Source organism: Oncorhynchus gorbuscha, linkage group LG26 (assembly GCF_021184085.1).
Source record: "Oncorhynchus gorbuscha isolate QuinsamMale2020 ecotype Even-year linkage group LG26, OgorEven_v1.0, whole genome shotgun sequence".
Classification (NCBI taxonomy): Eukaryota; Metazoa; Chordata; class Actinopteri; order Salmoniformes; family Salmonidae; genus Oncorhynchus; species Oncorhynchus gorbuscha.
In genome coordinates, this window is record NC_060198.1 from 8,762,256 (window position 1) to 8,779,806 (window position 17,551).

At 42.2% G+C, this 17,551-nt stretch overlaps 1 protein-coding gene across 5 annotated transcripts in view; it reads right to left on the minus strand.

Moving 5' to 3' along the window:
- Positions 1 to 17,551, minus strand: part of LOC124016221 (VPS10 domain-containing receptor SorCS1-like) — a 168,814-nt gene that overhangs the window by 74,860 nt on the left and 76,403 nt on the right. For all 5 annotated transcript variants that reach the window (XR_006835318.1, XR_006835319.1, XR_006835320.1 and 2 more), the window contains exons 2-3: positions 10,308 to 10,375; positions 1,846 to 1,945 (exon numbers count right to left, since the gene is read on the minus strand). Coding sequence is in view for 2 of the 5 variants with exons in the window: in XM_046331772.1 (XP_046187728.1) it covers positions 1,846 to 1,945; positions 10,308 to 10,375 (168 nt within the window). In the remaining 3 variants the exon portion in view is untranslated. The remainder of the gene's footprint in view (positions 1 to 1,845; positions 1,946 to 10,307; positions 10,376 to 17,551) is intronic.

Consider the following 17,551-nt stretch of genomic DNA (forward strand, 5'->3'; position numbering starts at 1 on the left):
GGTGACAGCTAGCCAGAGTGATGATGACAAAGGTAACCTGGGTCCCTCTTCCCACAGGCTGTGTGTGTGTGTGTGTGTGTGTGTGTGTGTGTGTGTGTGTGTGTGTGTGTGTGTGTGTGTGTGTGTGTGTGTGTGTGTGTGTGTGTGTGTGTGTGTGTGTGTGTGTGTGTGTGTGTGTGTGTGTGTGTGTGTGTGTGTGTGTGTGTGTGTGTGTGTGTGTGATTAGCACCCAGTTACCTGTTTTTACACGTCATATCACCTGAGTTCTGTGTTAAAGGGGTGACTCTGCAGTAGTATGCTGTAGCCATTTTAGAAACTCACTAGCGGTCTGTGTTTTGTTCAGAGAGACATACACTGAGTGCACAAAACATTATGAACATCCCTTCTGAACACTTTCAACACCTTGTAGAGTCCATTTCCCCGACGAATTGAGTCTGGCCTGAGGATAAATCCATATTACGAAAAGTGTTCCTAATGTTTTGTGCACTCAGTGTATAAGCTAGAAGGTTTGCTGCAGAGACAGGGTGAATTACTAGGTACGGCCCAGTATGGTCTTTGTAAGATAACAGGCTATTTGACTCTTAGTAGTTTGTTAGTTTTTATTTTGTAGCAAAATCAAGGCCTGTACTTCCACTTCTTGTCAATAAAACATTTAAAAACAGTGCAGGCTAATATTCCACGGGCTAACAGTCCACACTATATTTAATGGAAATGGTAAAGCTCACTATACTGTATTCCCTGCATGTCTCACTATCAACATCAGTTACCTTGACAACATTTCCCTAGTCTTTGATGTTTTTTATTTTGCACAATTATCTAGGCTTACCTCCTACCTCTTGTAATACAAAGTGTTCGTGTTCCAAACAACACAGGCTAATATTCCACATGACAATCCACAGCAATGATAAAGCCTACTGCTGTTTTTCCCGTCCTCTCACCATTAGCTTGACACCTCTTTCCTGGTCTATGACAGAAGCTTTCTCATTGGACTGAACACGGGGGCGAGGAGAGGTGGGGTGGGGAGTGGAGGTTGGGTGGGGGGGGAGTGCATTTCATCTTCATTATTAGACAAGAATTAACTAGGAGAAAATGACCTGTTCTGATTAGGGTCTTCTTAAAAAGGGAGGAATGTGAGAAAGGAAGGATGAAGGGAGATGGGACTAATGATTCAAATTGTCAGGATGGCTCCTCTTGAGGGTTGTGGGAGAAGGGGTTGGATGGGGTTAGGGGTGCAGGGGGCGGGGGAGGGGGGGTGAGCCAACGGTCACAAATATGAAGAGCTCGTCTATCCTTTGATTAAAACACTGCAATTCTTCCTTCCTTTTTTTCTTTGTCTGGTCTATAATTCATTCGTTCCGGAAAGAGAGAGAAATTATAGGGTCGGTATAAATATTAACGATTAGAAGTATTTTTTTAGAAGAGCACTGCGAACTCTCTGGGTGGAGATTAGCACGGTTTAATGGATGTGGAGGATGTTGTTGGAGGTGACAGAGGCACCAAACAGACATGGCAGTACAAACTTCAAAATGTTTCTGTTCGTTATATATTGGCAGTTGACATCAGCATTGCAAGTCCATTGCCGTGCCTTCGTAAGTGTATCTAAATGAGCCGTAATGTGCAGATCAACTTTTTCTATTACAAAAACGACTTATACTGATAGATCGTTCGAATTTGAGTCAAGTGGACTGTTTTATATGAGCTAGGACATTTGTCAGCATTTACAGTGTAAGAAACAACCCCACACAGAGAGCAGACGGAAAGCAGACAGAGAACTAGAACGTTATCTCATAGTTATGACAAAATAACAACACTAAATACACCTCAAAACACATAAATGCACATTACCTTTCTCTTGTTGTTGGGACTGACGTACAAGTAGCTGAGGATTGTTTTCGCCCCCACTTTCTCATTGAGCTTCTGGTAAGTGGTTCCGTAGTCGGTTGACCTGGAATTGAATCAGAGTGTTTGATGAAGACTTGATGAATTTACTTGTTGTAATTAAACAAATCCCCTGGAGAATGTTTAGTAGGAGAGAAGAAAAAAAAGCATGCACAATTAAGTCCCACCTCCTTGTGGTTCGCTGTTCTACGACGACACACTCAGATTACACAGGATAATCCACCATAACCTAGCCAGGGTGTAGTGGGTTCAAGTGGGAAGTTTGACCTTCATGTTTTGTATAAGCCTAAGCGCATAATATCAGTCGCTGTAACGTATAGTTAGAATAGGGGGCTCTACATATCACTACAGCACATATTTGGTATAGTTAACCATTTTGATCTTTGATTTTCATATGAATCATACAGATGGAGGATCTTCATTTGATCACCGTGTTTGTTGCAGGAAATGCAAACTGGTAGTGTAACCAAGGTTTAAAAAGGCTTCTAAAGTGTGTATATGTTCTGATGCAGCAGGATGATTTCCCTGCTGTGAGAAACTGGTCAAATTAACATCCTACATCTATAGGACTGTCCATTTTAATGTCAGTTAAATAGTTCCACAGCAAAGTATGTACTTGTTAGACACTTTTTTAGCTCAGTAGAATACTTATTTTTTAGAAATTGTGACACTTGTTGACATATAGTCTCCTACCAGTTTGAAACAGATGTCCAAATTCCGCAAATTCCGTACTTCACACTCTGCTATATGTGGCTGTCGAAACAAACTACTTCAACATTCATTGAAATACAGTCTCCAACTGTCTGACCAATGACCATCACTTATTTTAAAACGGCACAGAATTTTTTTAAACAGCATCACCAGGAACAATAGCGATTTTCCTGGAATAGTTGCTCTGTTATGATCCAGGACAAGATTCTTGAAGTCAAATCATGTAATTTACTCCTTCAGTCCAATCTTTTAGGAGAAAAAGACACAACGAAGTGCAAAACTTCACGTACATTTGAAAGACTGGCTGCATAGTCTCAAGTGGACTGTCAAATATGAAGCCATTGAACCATGAGTTAGACTAGCTTTATGCAAAGTTTTCACACGGCCTCCTGCATTGTCATTCACACAAAGCTTCCTGTTTTAAAGGAAGTAACATCAATGTTTGAGTGGATTTGGTAAAGAATACTGAAAAGGCTAAATAATGTGTGAAGTTTTTTGGAGGTCGTGTCTAGGTAGCACAACTCACAACTTTCAAAGTATCACCACGTCTGTCTGCATAAAACTACAACCCAATATGGATCCCAACAGTTGAGTCAAAGCTAACGGTGGATGAAAGGGGATTGTGCTGAAATATTTAAGCGATGGTCAGAGTACTAATGTGAAATTTGTGTTCTGTCTGAGATGTTACATTCCAGAACGTCTCGAAGTTTGAACAACTTATCTCCCCTCTGCCAGGTTCATTTTATTTATAGAGAAGCGAGGCTCAATCAAGGAGCCATTTCATGTTCGGCTAAAACACACACATAAACACACACACACATTCAAAGCAGGCAAAGCTTCAAAAATACACCATGCATGCATCACCCTACAACGCTTGTCCCTACTACAAACAAAGCAATCACTGACTTCGATAGAGGGTTTTCATTCATCATGTGCTTAAAGAAATGTTAAATCTTGATTTTGGAAACTCTATTGAAATGGAACCGTTACAATTTTTAAGTAGTTTTTTTTTCTTCTGGTGAAGTCGACAAACAACACATAGAAAAAACACAAACAGCCCAGCCCCGTGACTTTCATTTTTACTGTTTCAGATTTCTTATGGGATGGTTTCCAAGTCGATTAAATATGGGCGTCTCTCGGTGAACTCCTGAATACCAGCGGTAACATCTATCAACGGGTGGATCCATCGACACTTTGGACCACAGGACAATGACATCATCTGGCTATTGATCTGCTCCTCATAGAACCCTATCATACGCCTGCTGTGATTTAAGGCCCAATGACTTACTTTTAGTGGTGCAGCAACTCTCAACATGAACCAATGAAACCAATACAATCATCCCCCTCCTCCCCATTTGGTTGCTCAAGGACAATAATTGCGGAAAAGGCTGTGCTGGTTATGAGGTTGTGAAATGGTGGCTCTACCCCTGTCCTTCTGCTGTTATCTTCTCCATATGACCTCTGGTTTCAGCCAGCCAATTCTCTGGATTGTTCATATGTTGGATGGAATATTATAAAGAGACAAGAATAACAGGGTGGGAGGTAGCCTAGCGGTTAAAATCGGTTAATGATCCCCGAGCCGACTAGGTGAAAGAAAAATTGTCCGATGTGCCCTTGAGCAAGGCACTTTACCCTAATTGCTCCTGTAAGTTGCTCTGGATACTGTACCAGTGTCTGCTAAATGAATACAAATGTAAAGCGAGTCTGATAACGGTGATCTGGTTCACTGTGATATTGGATCACTGGGGATTGTGTATTGTGTTACAGGATTGAGTTATTCCATATACCTAGCTACTCCTCACATCAAAAACCTAGCTAATCCTCACATCATATACCTAGCTACTCCTCACATCATATACCTAGCTACTCCTCACATCATAAACCTAGCTACTCCTCACATCATATACCTAGCCACTCCTCACATCATATACCTAGCTACTCCTCACATCATATACCTAGCTACTCCTCACATCAAAAACCTAGCTACTCCTCACATCATATACCTAGCTACTCCTCACATCATATACCTAGCTACTCCTCACATCATATACCTAGCTACTCCTCACATCATATACCTAGCTACTCCTCACATCATATACCTCTACTCACATCAAATACCTAGCTACTCCTCACATCATATACCTAGCTACTCCTCACATCATATACTTAGCTCCTCCTCAGATCATATAACTAGCTACTCCTCACATCATATACCTAGCTACTCCTCACATCATATACTTAGCTCCTCCTCAGATCATATAACTAGCTACTCCTCACATCATATACCTAGCTACTCCTCACATCATATACCTAGCTACTCCTCACATCATATAACTAGCTACTCCTCACATATACCTAGCTCCTCCTCAGATCATATAACTAGCTACTCCTCACATCATATACCTATATCATATACCTAGCTACTCCTCACATCATATACCTAGCTACTCCTCAGATCAAATACCTAGCTACTCCTCACATCATATACCTAGCTACTCCTCACATCATAAACCTAGCTACTCCTCACATCATATACCTAGCTACTCCTCACATCATATACCTAGCTACTCCTCACATCAAATACCTAGCTACTCCTCACATCATAAACCTAGCTACTCCTCACATCATAAACCTAGCTACTCCTCACATCATAAACCTAGCTACTCCTCACATCATATACCTAGCTACTCCTCACATCATATACCTAGCTACTCCTCACATCATATACCTAGCTACTCCTCACATCATATACCTAGCTACTCCTCACATCATATACCTAGCTACTCCTCACATCATATACCTAGCTACTCCTCACATCATATACCTAGCTACTCCTCACATCATATACCTAGCTACTCCTCACATCATATACCTAGCTACTCCTCACATCATATACCTAGCTACTCCTCACATCATATACCTAGCTACTCCTCACATCAAATACCTAGCTCCTCCTCAGATCAAATACCTATCATCATAAACCTAGCTACTCCTCACATCAAATACCTAGCTACTCCTCACAAATACCTAGCTCCTCCTCATCATAAACCTAGCTACTCCTCACATCATAAACCTAGCTACTCCTCACATCATAAACCTAGCTACTCCTCACATCAAATACCTAGCTCCTCCTCAGATCAAATACCTAGCTACTCATTTACATTTACATTTAAGTCATTTAGCAGACGCTCTTATCCAGAGCTTACTCCTCACATCATATACCTAGCTCCTCCTCAGATCAAATACCTAGCTACTCCTCACATCATATACCTAGCTACTCCTCACATCATATACCTAGCTACTCCTCACATCAAATACCTAGTTACTCCTCACATCAAATACCTAGCTACTCCTCACATCATATACCTAGCTACTCCTCACATCATATACCTAGCTACTCCTCACATCAAATACCTAGCTACTCCTCACATATACCTAGTTACTCCTCACATCAAATACCTAGCTATCACATCATATACCTAGCTACTCCTCACATCATATACCTAGCTACTCCTCACATCATATACCTAGCTACTCCTCACATCATATACCTAGCTACTCATAAACTCATATACATCCTAGCTACTCCTCATCATATACCTAGCCTCACATCATATACCTAGCTACTCTCACATCATATACCTAGCTCATCATATACCTAGCTACTCCTCACATCATATACCTAGCTACTCCTCACATCATAAACCTAGCTACTCCTCACATCATAAACCTACCTAGCTCATAAACCTAGCTCCTCATATACCTAGCTATCATCATATACCTAGCTACCTAGCTATACCTCCTCCTCACATCATATACCTATCATCATATACCTAGCTACTCCTCACATCATATACCTAGCTACTCCTCACATCATATACCTAGCCACTCCTCACATCATATACTCCTCACATCATATACCTAGCTACTCCTCATCATATACCTAGCTATCCTCACAAAAACCTAGCTACTCCTCACATCATATACCTAGATCAATCATATACCTAGCTACCTAGCATATACCTAGCTACTCCTCATCAAAAACCTAGCTACTCCTCACATCATATACCTAGCTACTCCTCACATCATATACCTAGCTACTCCTCACATCAAATACCTAGCTACTCCTCACATCATATACCTAGCTACTCCTCACATCATATACTTAGCTCCTCCTCAGATCATATAACTAGCTACTCCTCACATCATATACCTAGCTACTCCTCACATCATATACTTAGCTCCTCCTCAGATCATATAACTAGCTACTCCTCACATCATATACCTAGCTACTCCTCATCAGCTAACATCATATACCTAGCTCCTCCTCAGATCATATAACTAGCTACTCCTCACATCATATACCTAGCTACTCCTCACATCATATACCTAGCTACTCCTCACTCATATACCTAGCTCAAAAATACCTAGCTACTCCTCACATCATATACCTAGCTACTCCTCACATCATAAACCTAGCTACTCACATCATATACCTAGCTCATCATATACCTAGCTACTCCTCACATCAAATACCTAGCTACTCCTCACATCATAAACCTAGCTACTCATCATAAACCTAGCCTCATAAACCTAGCTACTCCTCACATCATATACCTAGCTACTCCTCACATCATATACCTAGCTACTCCTCACATCATATACCTAGCTACTCCTCACATCATATACCTAGCTACTCCTCACATCATATACCTAGCTACTCCTCACATCATATACCTAGCTACTCCTCACATCATATACCTAGCTACTCCTCACATCATATACCTAGCTACTCCTCACATCAAATACCTAGCTCCTCCTCAGATCAAATACCTAGCTACTCCTCACATCATAAACCTAGCTACTCCTCACATCAAATACCTAGCTACTCCTCACATCAAATACCTAGCTCCTCCTCACATCATAAACCTAGCTACTCCTCACATCATAAACCTAGCTACTCCTCACATCATAAACCTAGCTACTCCTCACATCAAATACCTAGCTCCTCCTCAGATCAAATACCTAGCTACTCATTTACATTTACATTTAAGTCATTTAGCAGACGCTCTTATCCAGAGCGACTTACTCCTCACATCATATACCTAGCTCCTCCTCAGATCAAATACCTAGCTACTCCTCACATCATATACCTAGCTACTCCTCACATCATATACCTAGCTACTCCTCACATCAAATACCTAGTTACTCCTCACATCAAATACCTAGCTACTCCTCACATCATATACCTAGCTACTCCTCACATCATATACCTAGCTACTCCTCACATCAAATACCTAGCTACTCCTCACATCATATACCTAGTTACTCCTCACATCAAATACCTAGCTACTCCTCACATCATATACCTAGCTACTCCTCACATCATATACCTAGCTACTCCTCACATCATATACCTAGCTACTCCTCACATCATATACCTAGCTACTCCTCACATCATAAACCTAGCCACTCCTCACATCATATACCTAGCTACTCCTCACATCATATACCTAGCTACTCCTCACATCATATACCTAGCTACTCCTCACATCATATACCTAGCTACTCCTCACATCATAAACCTAGCTACTCCTCACATCATAAACCTAGCCACTCCTCACATCATAAGTCGCTCTGGATAAGAGCGTCTGCTAAATGACTTAAATGTAAATGTAATATACCTAGCTACTCCTCACATCATATACCTAGCTACTCCTCACATCATATACCTAGCTCCTCCTCACATCAAATACCTAGCTACTCCTCACATCATATACCTAGCTACTCCTCACATCATAAACCTAGCTACTCCTCACATCATAAACCTAGCTACTCCTCACATCATATACCTAGCTACTCCTCACATCAAATACCTAGCTACTCCTCACATCATATACCTAGCTACTCCTCACATCATATACCTAGCCACTCCTCACATCATATACCTAGCTACTCCTCAGATCATATACATAGCTACTCCTCACATCACATACCTAGCTACTCCTCTGTTTTAGTTGAGGGTTCAATTTCAAACTCTTTTATTCATACCGTACTAATGTGATATTGCCTTGTTGGGTTCTTTTCAAGGACAACAACTTTATTTTGGGAGGAGACTTAGAGTACCCCCAGTGCACGCCCAATTAGATTTCCCCCCATATATCTACTGTACTATGACAACAGCAGCCCGAAGTCCTGTTGTCTTCCCTATTGGAGTTTGATTAATCAATGAGTGGGGGTATCTGGAGATGGTTAGCGAGAGGTCGCTAATTGCATTAGCGGGGTGCAACATAAACAGTAAACAGCTTGAAACGTCCAACGGATGGCATCTTTGCTAAGTATTCCAAATTAATGTGTGAATTGCATCGGTGCACTCCGACAGTATTTCTCTCTCTCCACTCGGGCTTTGAGAGGAACAGGTTGGGCTTGTACCCCCCTCCCATTTCTGCCCCAGGTTTGATGGCTGTCTACCATTCTTAAACTACCAGGACAGTCTCTCTCTCTTGATGTTAGATGCACCATTAACAGGGTAATGAGGTATCACGCCCGTTCACGTTTGAGCCATCCACGGCCTTAAGCCACTAACGGTTAGTGGTTAGGACTTACATAGAGAATCACATAACGCGACATTTACCACTGCTGTGGTTGGGAGATGGGCCTTGGGGTGACCCACGGATCAGTTGTGGGCCGCTGAAATCACCGGAAAGTCCTGAGGTCTGTTTTCCTCTTTCTCACATGAGGGCCGCAATGTTCCAGCAGACCCGCACCGCTGAGATTTGTACAGATTTGACAGGCCTACTGTTTCCCAAGTCTCTTAAAATGCCAAAACCCGCATTCAATCAACTTTAATGATTGCCAAGTGGAACAAATGTAAGAGCTTTCAATTTGACTCTGTTTTTTTTTGCAAAAGACCGGGGTAAAATAAGGCGAGACGTCACAAAACATGCTCCGCTGAAAGGAGTCTGTAGAAGAACAACTAAAATCCTTTAACTGTGGGCTTTCCAATGGACAGTCAAACACTTTACATTTTCGGCAAAGTCTCAAACATACTTGTACGTGACTCTGAACAGAATCACAGAATGTCACACTGTATAAATAACCTATTGGGCACCGAATATCAAGGTAGCAAGAACACAACCTGTAGTGCTACAAATACAAGATATTACAACTATAGCCAAGGGAGTGGATTATGTATGAATTCAGTTTGCAGTAATGCGGAGGAGCCCCTTGAGCTGAAAGTGCAACGAGACTCGCTTGAGCTGCACTCAAGGCCAGTCAAAGTAAGTGCACTTGGACAACACTGGAGAGCACATTGGCTGTCCGTGAGTAGCTGTGACTCATATTCACACTAATGCCTGTCTGCTTTGGGATGAATTAAACATCTGGTCGGTCAGCTGGAAGGTTCTGGAGACAGGTGCACGTTATGCGGGTGAAAAGTCTCCTCGATGACGAGAGGGCAAGTTGCACCGTTTAAATATTCAAGGTGATTTTGTGTAAGGCTTTGATTTGTCAACCTCTTATGGCGATGTACTTATACTTATTATATGCATTTATAATGTTTTTTTGGTATACAAGGGAGACAGAACATGAAACACAAACTTGTTGCAGCTAAGAATCCAATATAACGGGCAGTCGCTGAAGACTTGACACAGAAATGTACACAGAAGACTTACTTTGTCATTACATGATGTGCTTACCTCCACAACGAGCTCTCTGTGACACTGTTCAGGTTGAAGTCAAACAGCTTGGTCAGCATGAGAATCACCTGCAAGACATGAGGAAGAATCCTTATGAATACACTTTAACACGGAGCCTACAATAAATGCACGTTTCAACAGACAATTCATCTTAAACTTAGGCGTAATCGCATTTCACATAGCAATTCAAAACATTTGATGATTCGTCCCCGAATTACATTGTCAGCAGTCAAGGAGACCCGTGTTTCTTCTACAGTATGTGAAATCCAAGGAAATGATCTGTTATTGGTGTTACAAGCCACAGGTCATCAACAATTTGGCCTGTTTAACATCCCTGAAAAGTTGCTGAATCGAATCCCTGAGCTGACAAGGTACAAATCTGTCGTTCTGCCCCTGAGCAAGGCAGTTAACCCACTGTTCCCCGTGCGCCAATGACGTGGATGTCGATTAAGGCACCTGATTGAGGGGTTAAATGCGGAAGACATATTTCCGTTGAATGCATTCAACTGTACAACTGACTAGGTATCCCCCTTTCTTTTCCCACGTTCAAATGGTGTCCCTTTATTTCACGATCACTTGTGTAAGACAAGATGCTTCTTCCATACTTTCTGAAATCACCCATCACATCCTTTTCAAAATAGAAAACAGAAGGAACAGAGAAAGGAAGCCATTAAATGTTTGATATGTAGCCTCTGTAGCCACACATGAAAGGCATAGTTCCGTCTTTGGGAAACTCACGGTCCTACCTGATAGAGAATACATTAAACAAATGTGTCCTCCACCTAGCTTGTTCAGGGGATCTGACTACTGACTAGCAAGCTCAGCTGAACTGTCAGCGAGAAGAACTAAAAGATACATCAGATGAACAGCGTGTGACGACTAATTATTTAGAGCTCATTACTTAATCATATCCTATTCAATCTAAACGCGGCACTGTAAATATTCTTTATAACTGTAACACCCTTAAAGTGCATGGGATTTAGAAGGAAAATCTGGGTCGATCCAAGTCTTCAGGGGGAAAACGAAAGACAGATAAATCGCATTCCGCCCGAAGCAGAATGAGAACTACAGAAGCATGTTACTACAGAAGCACGGAACTACAGAAGCACGGAACTACAGAAGCATGTTACTACAGAAGCATGTTACTACAGAAGCATGTTACTACAGAAGCACGGAACTACAGAAGCATGTTACTACAGAAGCATGTTACTACAGAAGCATGTTACTACAGAAGCACGGAACTACAGAAGCATGTTACTACAGAAGCATGTTACTACAGAAGCACGGAACTACAGAAGCATGTTACTACAGAAGCATGTTACTACAGAAGCATGTTACTACAGAAGCACGGAACTACAGAAGCATGTTACTACAGAAGCATGTTACTACAGAAGCATGTTACTACAGAAGCACGGAACTACAGAAGCATGTTACTACAGAAGCATGTTACTACAGAACTACAGAAGCACGGAACTACAGAAGCATGTTACTACAGAAGCATGTTACTACAGAAGCATGTTACTACAGAAGCATGTTACTACAGAAGCATGTTACTACAGAAGCATGTTACTACAGAAGCATGTTACTACAGAAGCATGTTACTACAGAAGCACGGAACTACAGAAGCATGTTACTACAGAAGCATGTTACTACAGAAGCATGTTACTACAGAAGCACGGAACTACAGAAGCATGTTACTACAGAAGCACGGAACTACAGAAGCATGTTACTACAGAAGCATGTTACTACAGAAGCATGTTACTACAGAAGCATGTTACTACAGAAGCATGTTACTACAGAAGCATGTTACTACAGAAGCATGTTACTACAGAAGCATGTTACTACAGAAGCACGGAACTACAGAAGCATGTTACTACAGAAGCATGTTACTACAGAAACATGTTACTACAGAAGCACGGAACTACAGAAGCATGTTACTACAGAAGCATGTTACTACAGAAGCATGTTACTACAGAAGCACAGAACTACAGAAGCATGTTACTACAGAAGCATGTTACTACAGAAGCACGGAACTACAGAAGCATGTTACTACAGAAGCATGTTACTACAGAAGCATGTTACTACAGAAGCATGTTACTACAGAAGCATGTTACTACAGAAGCATGTTACTACAGAAGCATGTTACTACAGAAGCACGGAACTACAGAAGCATGTTACTACAGAAGCATGTTACTACAGAAGCATGTTACTACAGAAGCATGTTACTACAGAAGCACGGAACTACAGAAGCATGTTACTACAGAAGCATGTTACTACAGAAGCATGTTACTACAGAAGCACAGAACTACAGAAGCATGTTACTACAGAAGCATGTTACTACAGAAGCACGGAACTACAGAAGCATGTTACTACAGAAGCATGTTACTACAGAAGCATGTTACTACAGAAGCATGTTACTACAGAAGCACGGAACTACAGAAGCATGTTACTACAGAAGCATGTTACTACAGAAGCATGTTACTACAGAAGCACGGAACTACAGAAGCATGTTACTACAGAAGCATGTTACTACAGAAGCATGTTACTACAGAAGCATGTTACTACAGAAGCACGGAACTACAGAAGCATGTTACTACAGAAGCATGTTACTACAGAAGCATGTTACTACAGAAGCACGGAACTACAGAAGCATGGAACTACAGAAGCATGTTACTACAGAAGCATGTTACTACAGAAGCAGGGAACTACAGAAGCATGTTACTACAGAAGCACGGAACTACAGAAGCATGTTACTACAGAAGCACGGAACTACAGAAGCATGTTACTACAGAAGCACGTTACTACAGAAGCATGTTACTACAGAAACACGGAACTACAGAAGCATGTTACGACAGAAGCACGGAACTACAGAAGCATGTTACTACAGAAGCATGTTACTACAGAAGCCCTCGCCATCTATTTACTTTATGACTAGAGGTATATTTGAAATCCGTTGCAATTTGTGTGCGAAGGAGCTACTCACCAAGCACACCTGTAGTTTACCAGTCTACTTTGACATGGTACTATAGGCCCCTGACATTTCACGCAATGTTTGCTGTCTGTTAGCATGTTGGTAACTGTGTGGAATCGCCTGGAGTATGATGTCATGGGTTTGACAGTTTCGGGATTGTTCAAATGCTTGTGGATGTCATACAACACAGAGGTCAGTAACAACATGGACAAGTCGAACAGATCCAGCAGCAGTGTTATGTCTATCTTTATCAGCCTCATGTCATCCAGATAACCTTAGCATCATCTACATAGCTTATTTTCTCCCCCTCCATACACAAACACCCATAGGCGGTCTGAAACTTCTAAGAGGAACTTCAGGGAACTGCATATTCAGGGAAAAAACTCTGTGGAATATCGTCCCAAGTCCATAGTGTACAGCAAAAACAAAACAACCGGAGCCTATAAACAATTTGTACATGCCGTCTCCAAGACCGGCTACACAATGTTCTTTGGCTGCACGCTGCGTCATGGCAACATCCAACTGTTTCCCTGTCCCTCGGATACCTTTGAGTCGACACCCCGCTGCATGTTGTGGAGGCAGGCGTGGCGGAGGAGGAGTCACCACCGTGGAACTTGTGTGACTTTGTGAAGTGAGTTCCGCCAGCGTGGGGGCCCCGCGAGTGAGTTACAACGCCAGAACAGATGCACCTCTGCAGCGGGGAATTACATTGTGAGGCCCCTTTGATCACCCTGCATTATGTATGAGGCAACATCTGCGGCCTCGGAACGCACCGAACCAATGCACGCGCACACACACACACACACACACACACACACACACACACACACACACACACACACACACACACACACACACACACACACACACACACACACACACACACACACACACACACACACACACACACACACACACACACACACACACACACACACACACACACACACACACGGCTGCTTTGGGTCGACCTGTGGAGGAGTTAAGGTTAGAGAGAAGAAAACATCAACACAAAACTCCTTTAAATGAAGAGACTGTTCACAACGTAGCCCGTCGTCACCTCAAAGCGTCTGAGTGGTAGATACTCCGGTGAGGAGAGATTTACCCCAGGGGATGAATAACATCACATGTGCAGATGAGACCAATGCATCAATGACATGTGCAGATGAGACCAATGCATGCTAATGCGTCTGAGTGGTAGATACTCCGGTGAGGAGAGATTTACCCCAGGGGATGAATAACATCACATGTGCAGATGAGACCAATGCATGCTAATGACCCAGTCCATTTCGCTGGCCAGCTGGAGGGAGAATTCGTACACAGGCGCGTACACACACACACACACACACACACACACACACACACACACACACACACACACACACACACACACACACACACACACACACACACACACACACACACACACACACACACACACACACACACACACACACACACACACACACACACACACAACCACCTCCACAAGGCTTCTCTCTCTCCCTCTATCTCCTTCCCTCCTCTCTCTCTCCTAAATTCTACCAAACTTCTAAATTCAGTTTTTCTATGTCTGTTTGTCAGAGCAGGTGCCCTTGTACCAATGTATCTCTGTATCTCTCTACTCCATGCCTATGCCTCCACCTCTGCCTGTTTCTGTGTACTAGAGCCAGGTTCTCTATCACCTCGCTCAAACAACCAATAACCTGGGCAGATAAAGTCCTTTAAAAGCAAAGTAAGCAGAGCTGTAAAAGCGGAGCAGGCCAGGCGGGGCTGGCTGTGTAGCGGGCATCATTAACTGAAGGACAGTGTGCATGCGGACCCATCGGTCTGCCACATATGGAGCCTAATGTGGGTGGCCATCAGCGTGCGTCCGTGTCAGATGGTCTCCCCGCTGGAAAGTGCATATGCTACATTACCGAGCTTGCCAATTAGGCCCGTGGGTAGACTCCTACTGTAAATATTACCTTGCCGAGCAATAGAAGGAAAAGACGGACTTTTGGGAAATGAAAGATATTTGAGAAGGACTAACAAAGGGGACAGAGTTGTGTGAGGGAGAGACGATGGAAGACTGACTTTTAGCTTGTGAGGCGTTTGGGTTTCCGTGGCTGTGGCAGGCGGAGGCGACAGCTCTGTTTATGGGATGCATTATGCTGAAAACCCCACATGGAAGTAAGTCACTGGGCTTCAGAAGAACGTCCGCGGTGGTAGGCCCGGCGAGGTTTGTATTAAGTGTTCCCTTTCGGATAAGTCAAACTTTCAAAGTGCATTGAAGGCCAGTTTGAGGGAGTTTGCAAATGTTATGCAAAGTCTGGTTGGCAGAATTGTAGGGGGTATTAGAAATGCAAAGAGAGGTTTGAGCTCAGGGTGCGGATCAATAACAGCTGTGTTTCTGCAAAGACTTAAGTGCTTAGAGTTTCTCTTTCACACGCAAATACACACACACACACAGAGAGAGACAGACACACACACATGAATACACACAGAAGAAAAAAAAACGCACACACACTGAGTGTCTTTGCTGCCAGAAAACGGCTTGTTGTGTTTCCCGTTATCTGGTGATTGTCCTTGACAAGGGGAGAAAAAAAAATGATGAACAACGATCAAAATCCCCAAACACGCATATACAAATAATAATTACGATCTCCTACGGCAACAGAGAGCCCCGAACAGCAAACAAACAGAAAACACAGGGATCCTAGCCACGGCTTTGTCTGACTGTGAAACTCCCAGATATTAGACATGTTAAGCACACACTTTAGGGCATTCATATAAAACTCTTCGTCTTCTTCTGTATTTCTTTCACTAAATTGTACGAGAGAGAGAGTTTAGTCATGTTTTTTTCTGACTGCATGCTGAAGTACAATTCTGTATTCCTCACTCTTATTAATGTTTCAGGTATCGTCTCAGATATTCAGATACTGTAGTCTTGAGTCTTGAGTGCTCGCACCCAATGCTTCTCTGTGTTTTTAAATCTATAAGGAATGCATTGCACGCTACTACATATCTATTATATTCCCGAGGAAAAAAAACTAGTTAGTCAAATACATATATATCATATCTAAACATGATTCATCTTCCTAGATGTTCAAAAACCTGAATCTGTCAAATTCCGGAGGGATCATCGTGACAACATGCCTTCTCTCTGTAGGATTAGCTGTTGTCGTTTCATATTTTGGAAATATTTCACAATCCATGCCTATTCCAGATATGAAAGTAAAATGTTGCTGCGAACCTTGATTTTCAAGTCATCTGTCAAATTCTTGGATATCCCCCCAAAAATCTGTCTCCATTGAGGATCAAAACATGTCATTTGAGAGCAATGTCCCAGGCAAAGAAATGTTAGTATAAATAACAAACATGCATAGTAATGTTCTGGGTTTTGGGATGCCTATTTCTGGGGCCTAATTAGCTAGTCTAATAGAGAGTCTATATATTTATTTTTTCTTTTGACAATATTACCCCGAAACCACAGTGATATAGTTTTCTGTATATTTTAAGACCAACATATTCAGTGTTGTAAACCAACTTGTTGACATACCCCCAGGGTTTTAGTCAAGATCTGTCACACAGTATGCACAATCTCTCTATTCACGGCTGGATATCGTATGTTGAGATATATATTCTAGGTTGGATACTAATGGAAATAAGATTTTATATTGTACTGATATATAGTTGAAGTTGTAAGTTTACATACGCCTTAGCCAAATACATTTAAACTCAGTTTTTCACAATTGCTGACATTTAATCCTAGTAAAGAATAATAAGAATGTGAAATGTCAGATGAATAGTAGAGCTCTATATTTGTTTCATCAGACCAGAGGACATTTCTCCAAAAAGTATGATCTTTGATCCCATGTGCAGTTGCAAACTGTAGTCTAGCTTTTTTATGGCGGTTTTGGAGCGGTGGCTTCTTCCTTGCTGAGCGGCCTTTCAGGTGATGTCAATATATGACCCGTTTTACTGTGGATATAGATACTTTTGTACCTGTTTCCTCCAGCATCTTCACAAGGTCCTTTGCTGTTGTACTGGGATTGATTTGCACTTTTCGCACCAAAGAACGCGTCTCCTTCCTGAGCGGTATGACGGCTGCATGGTCCCATGGTGTTTATACTTGCGTACTATTGTTTGTACAGATGAATGTGGTACCTTCAGGCATTTGGAAATTGCTCCCAAGGATGACCCAGACTTGTGGAGGTCTACAATTTATTTTTTGAGGTCTTGGCCGATTTCTTTTGATTTTCCAATGATGTCAAGCAAAGAGGCAATGAGT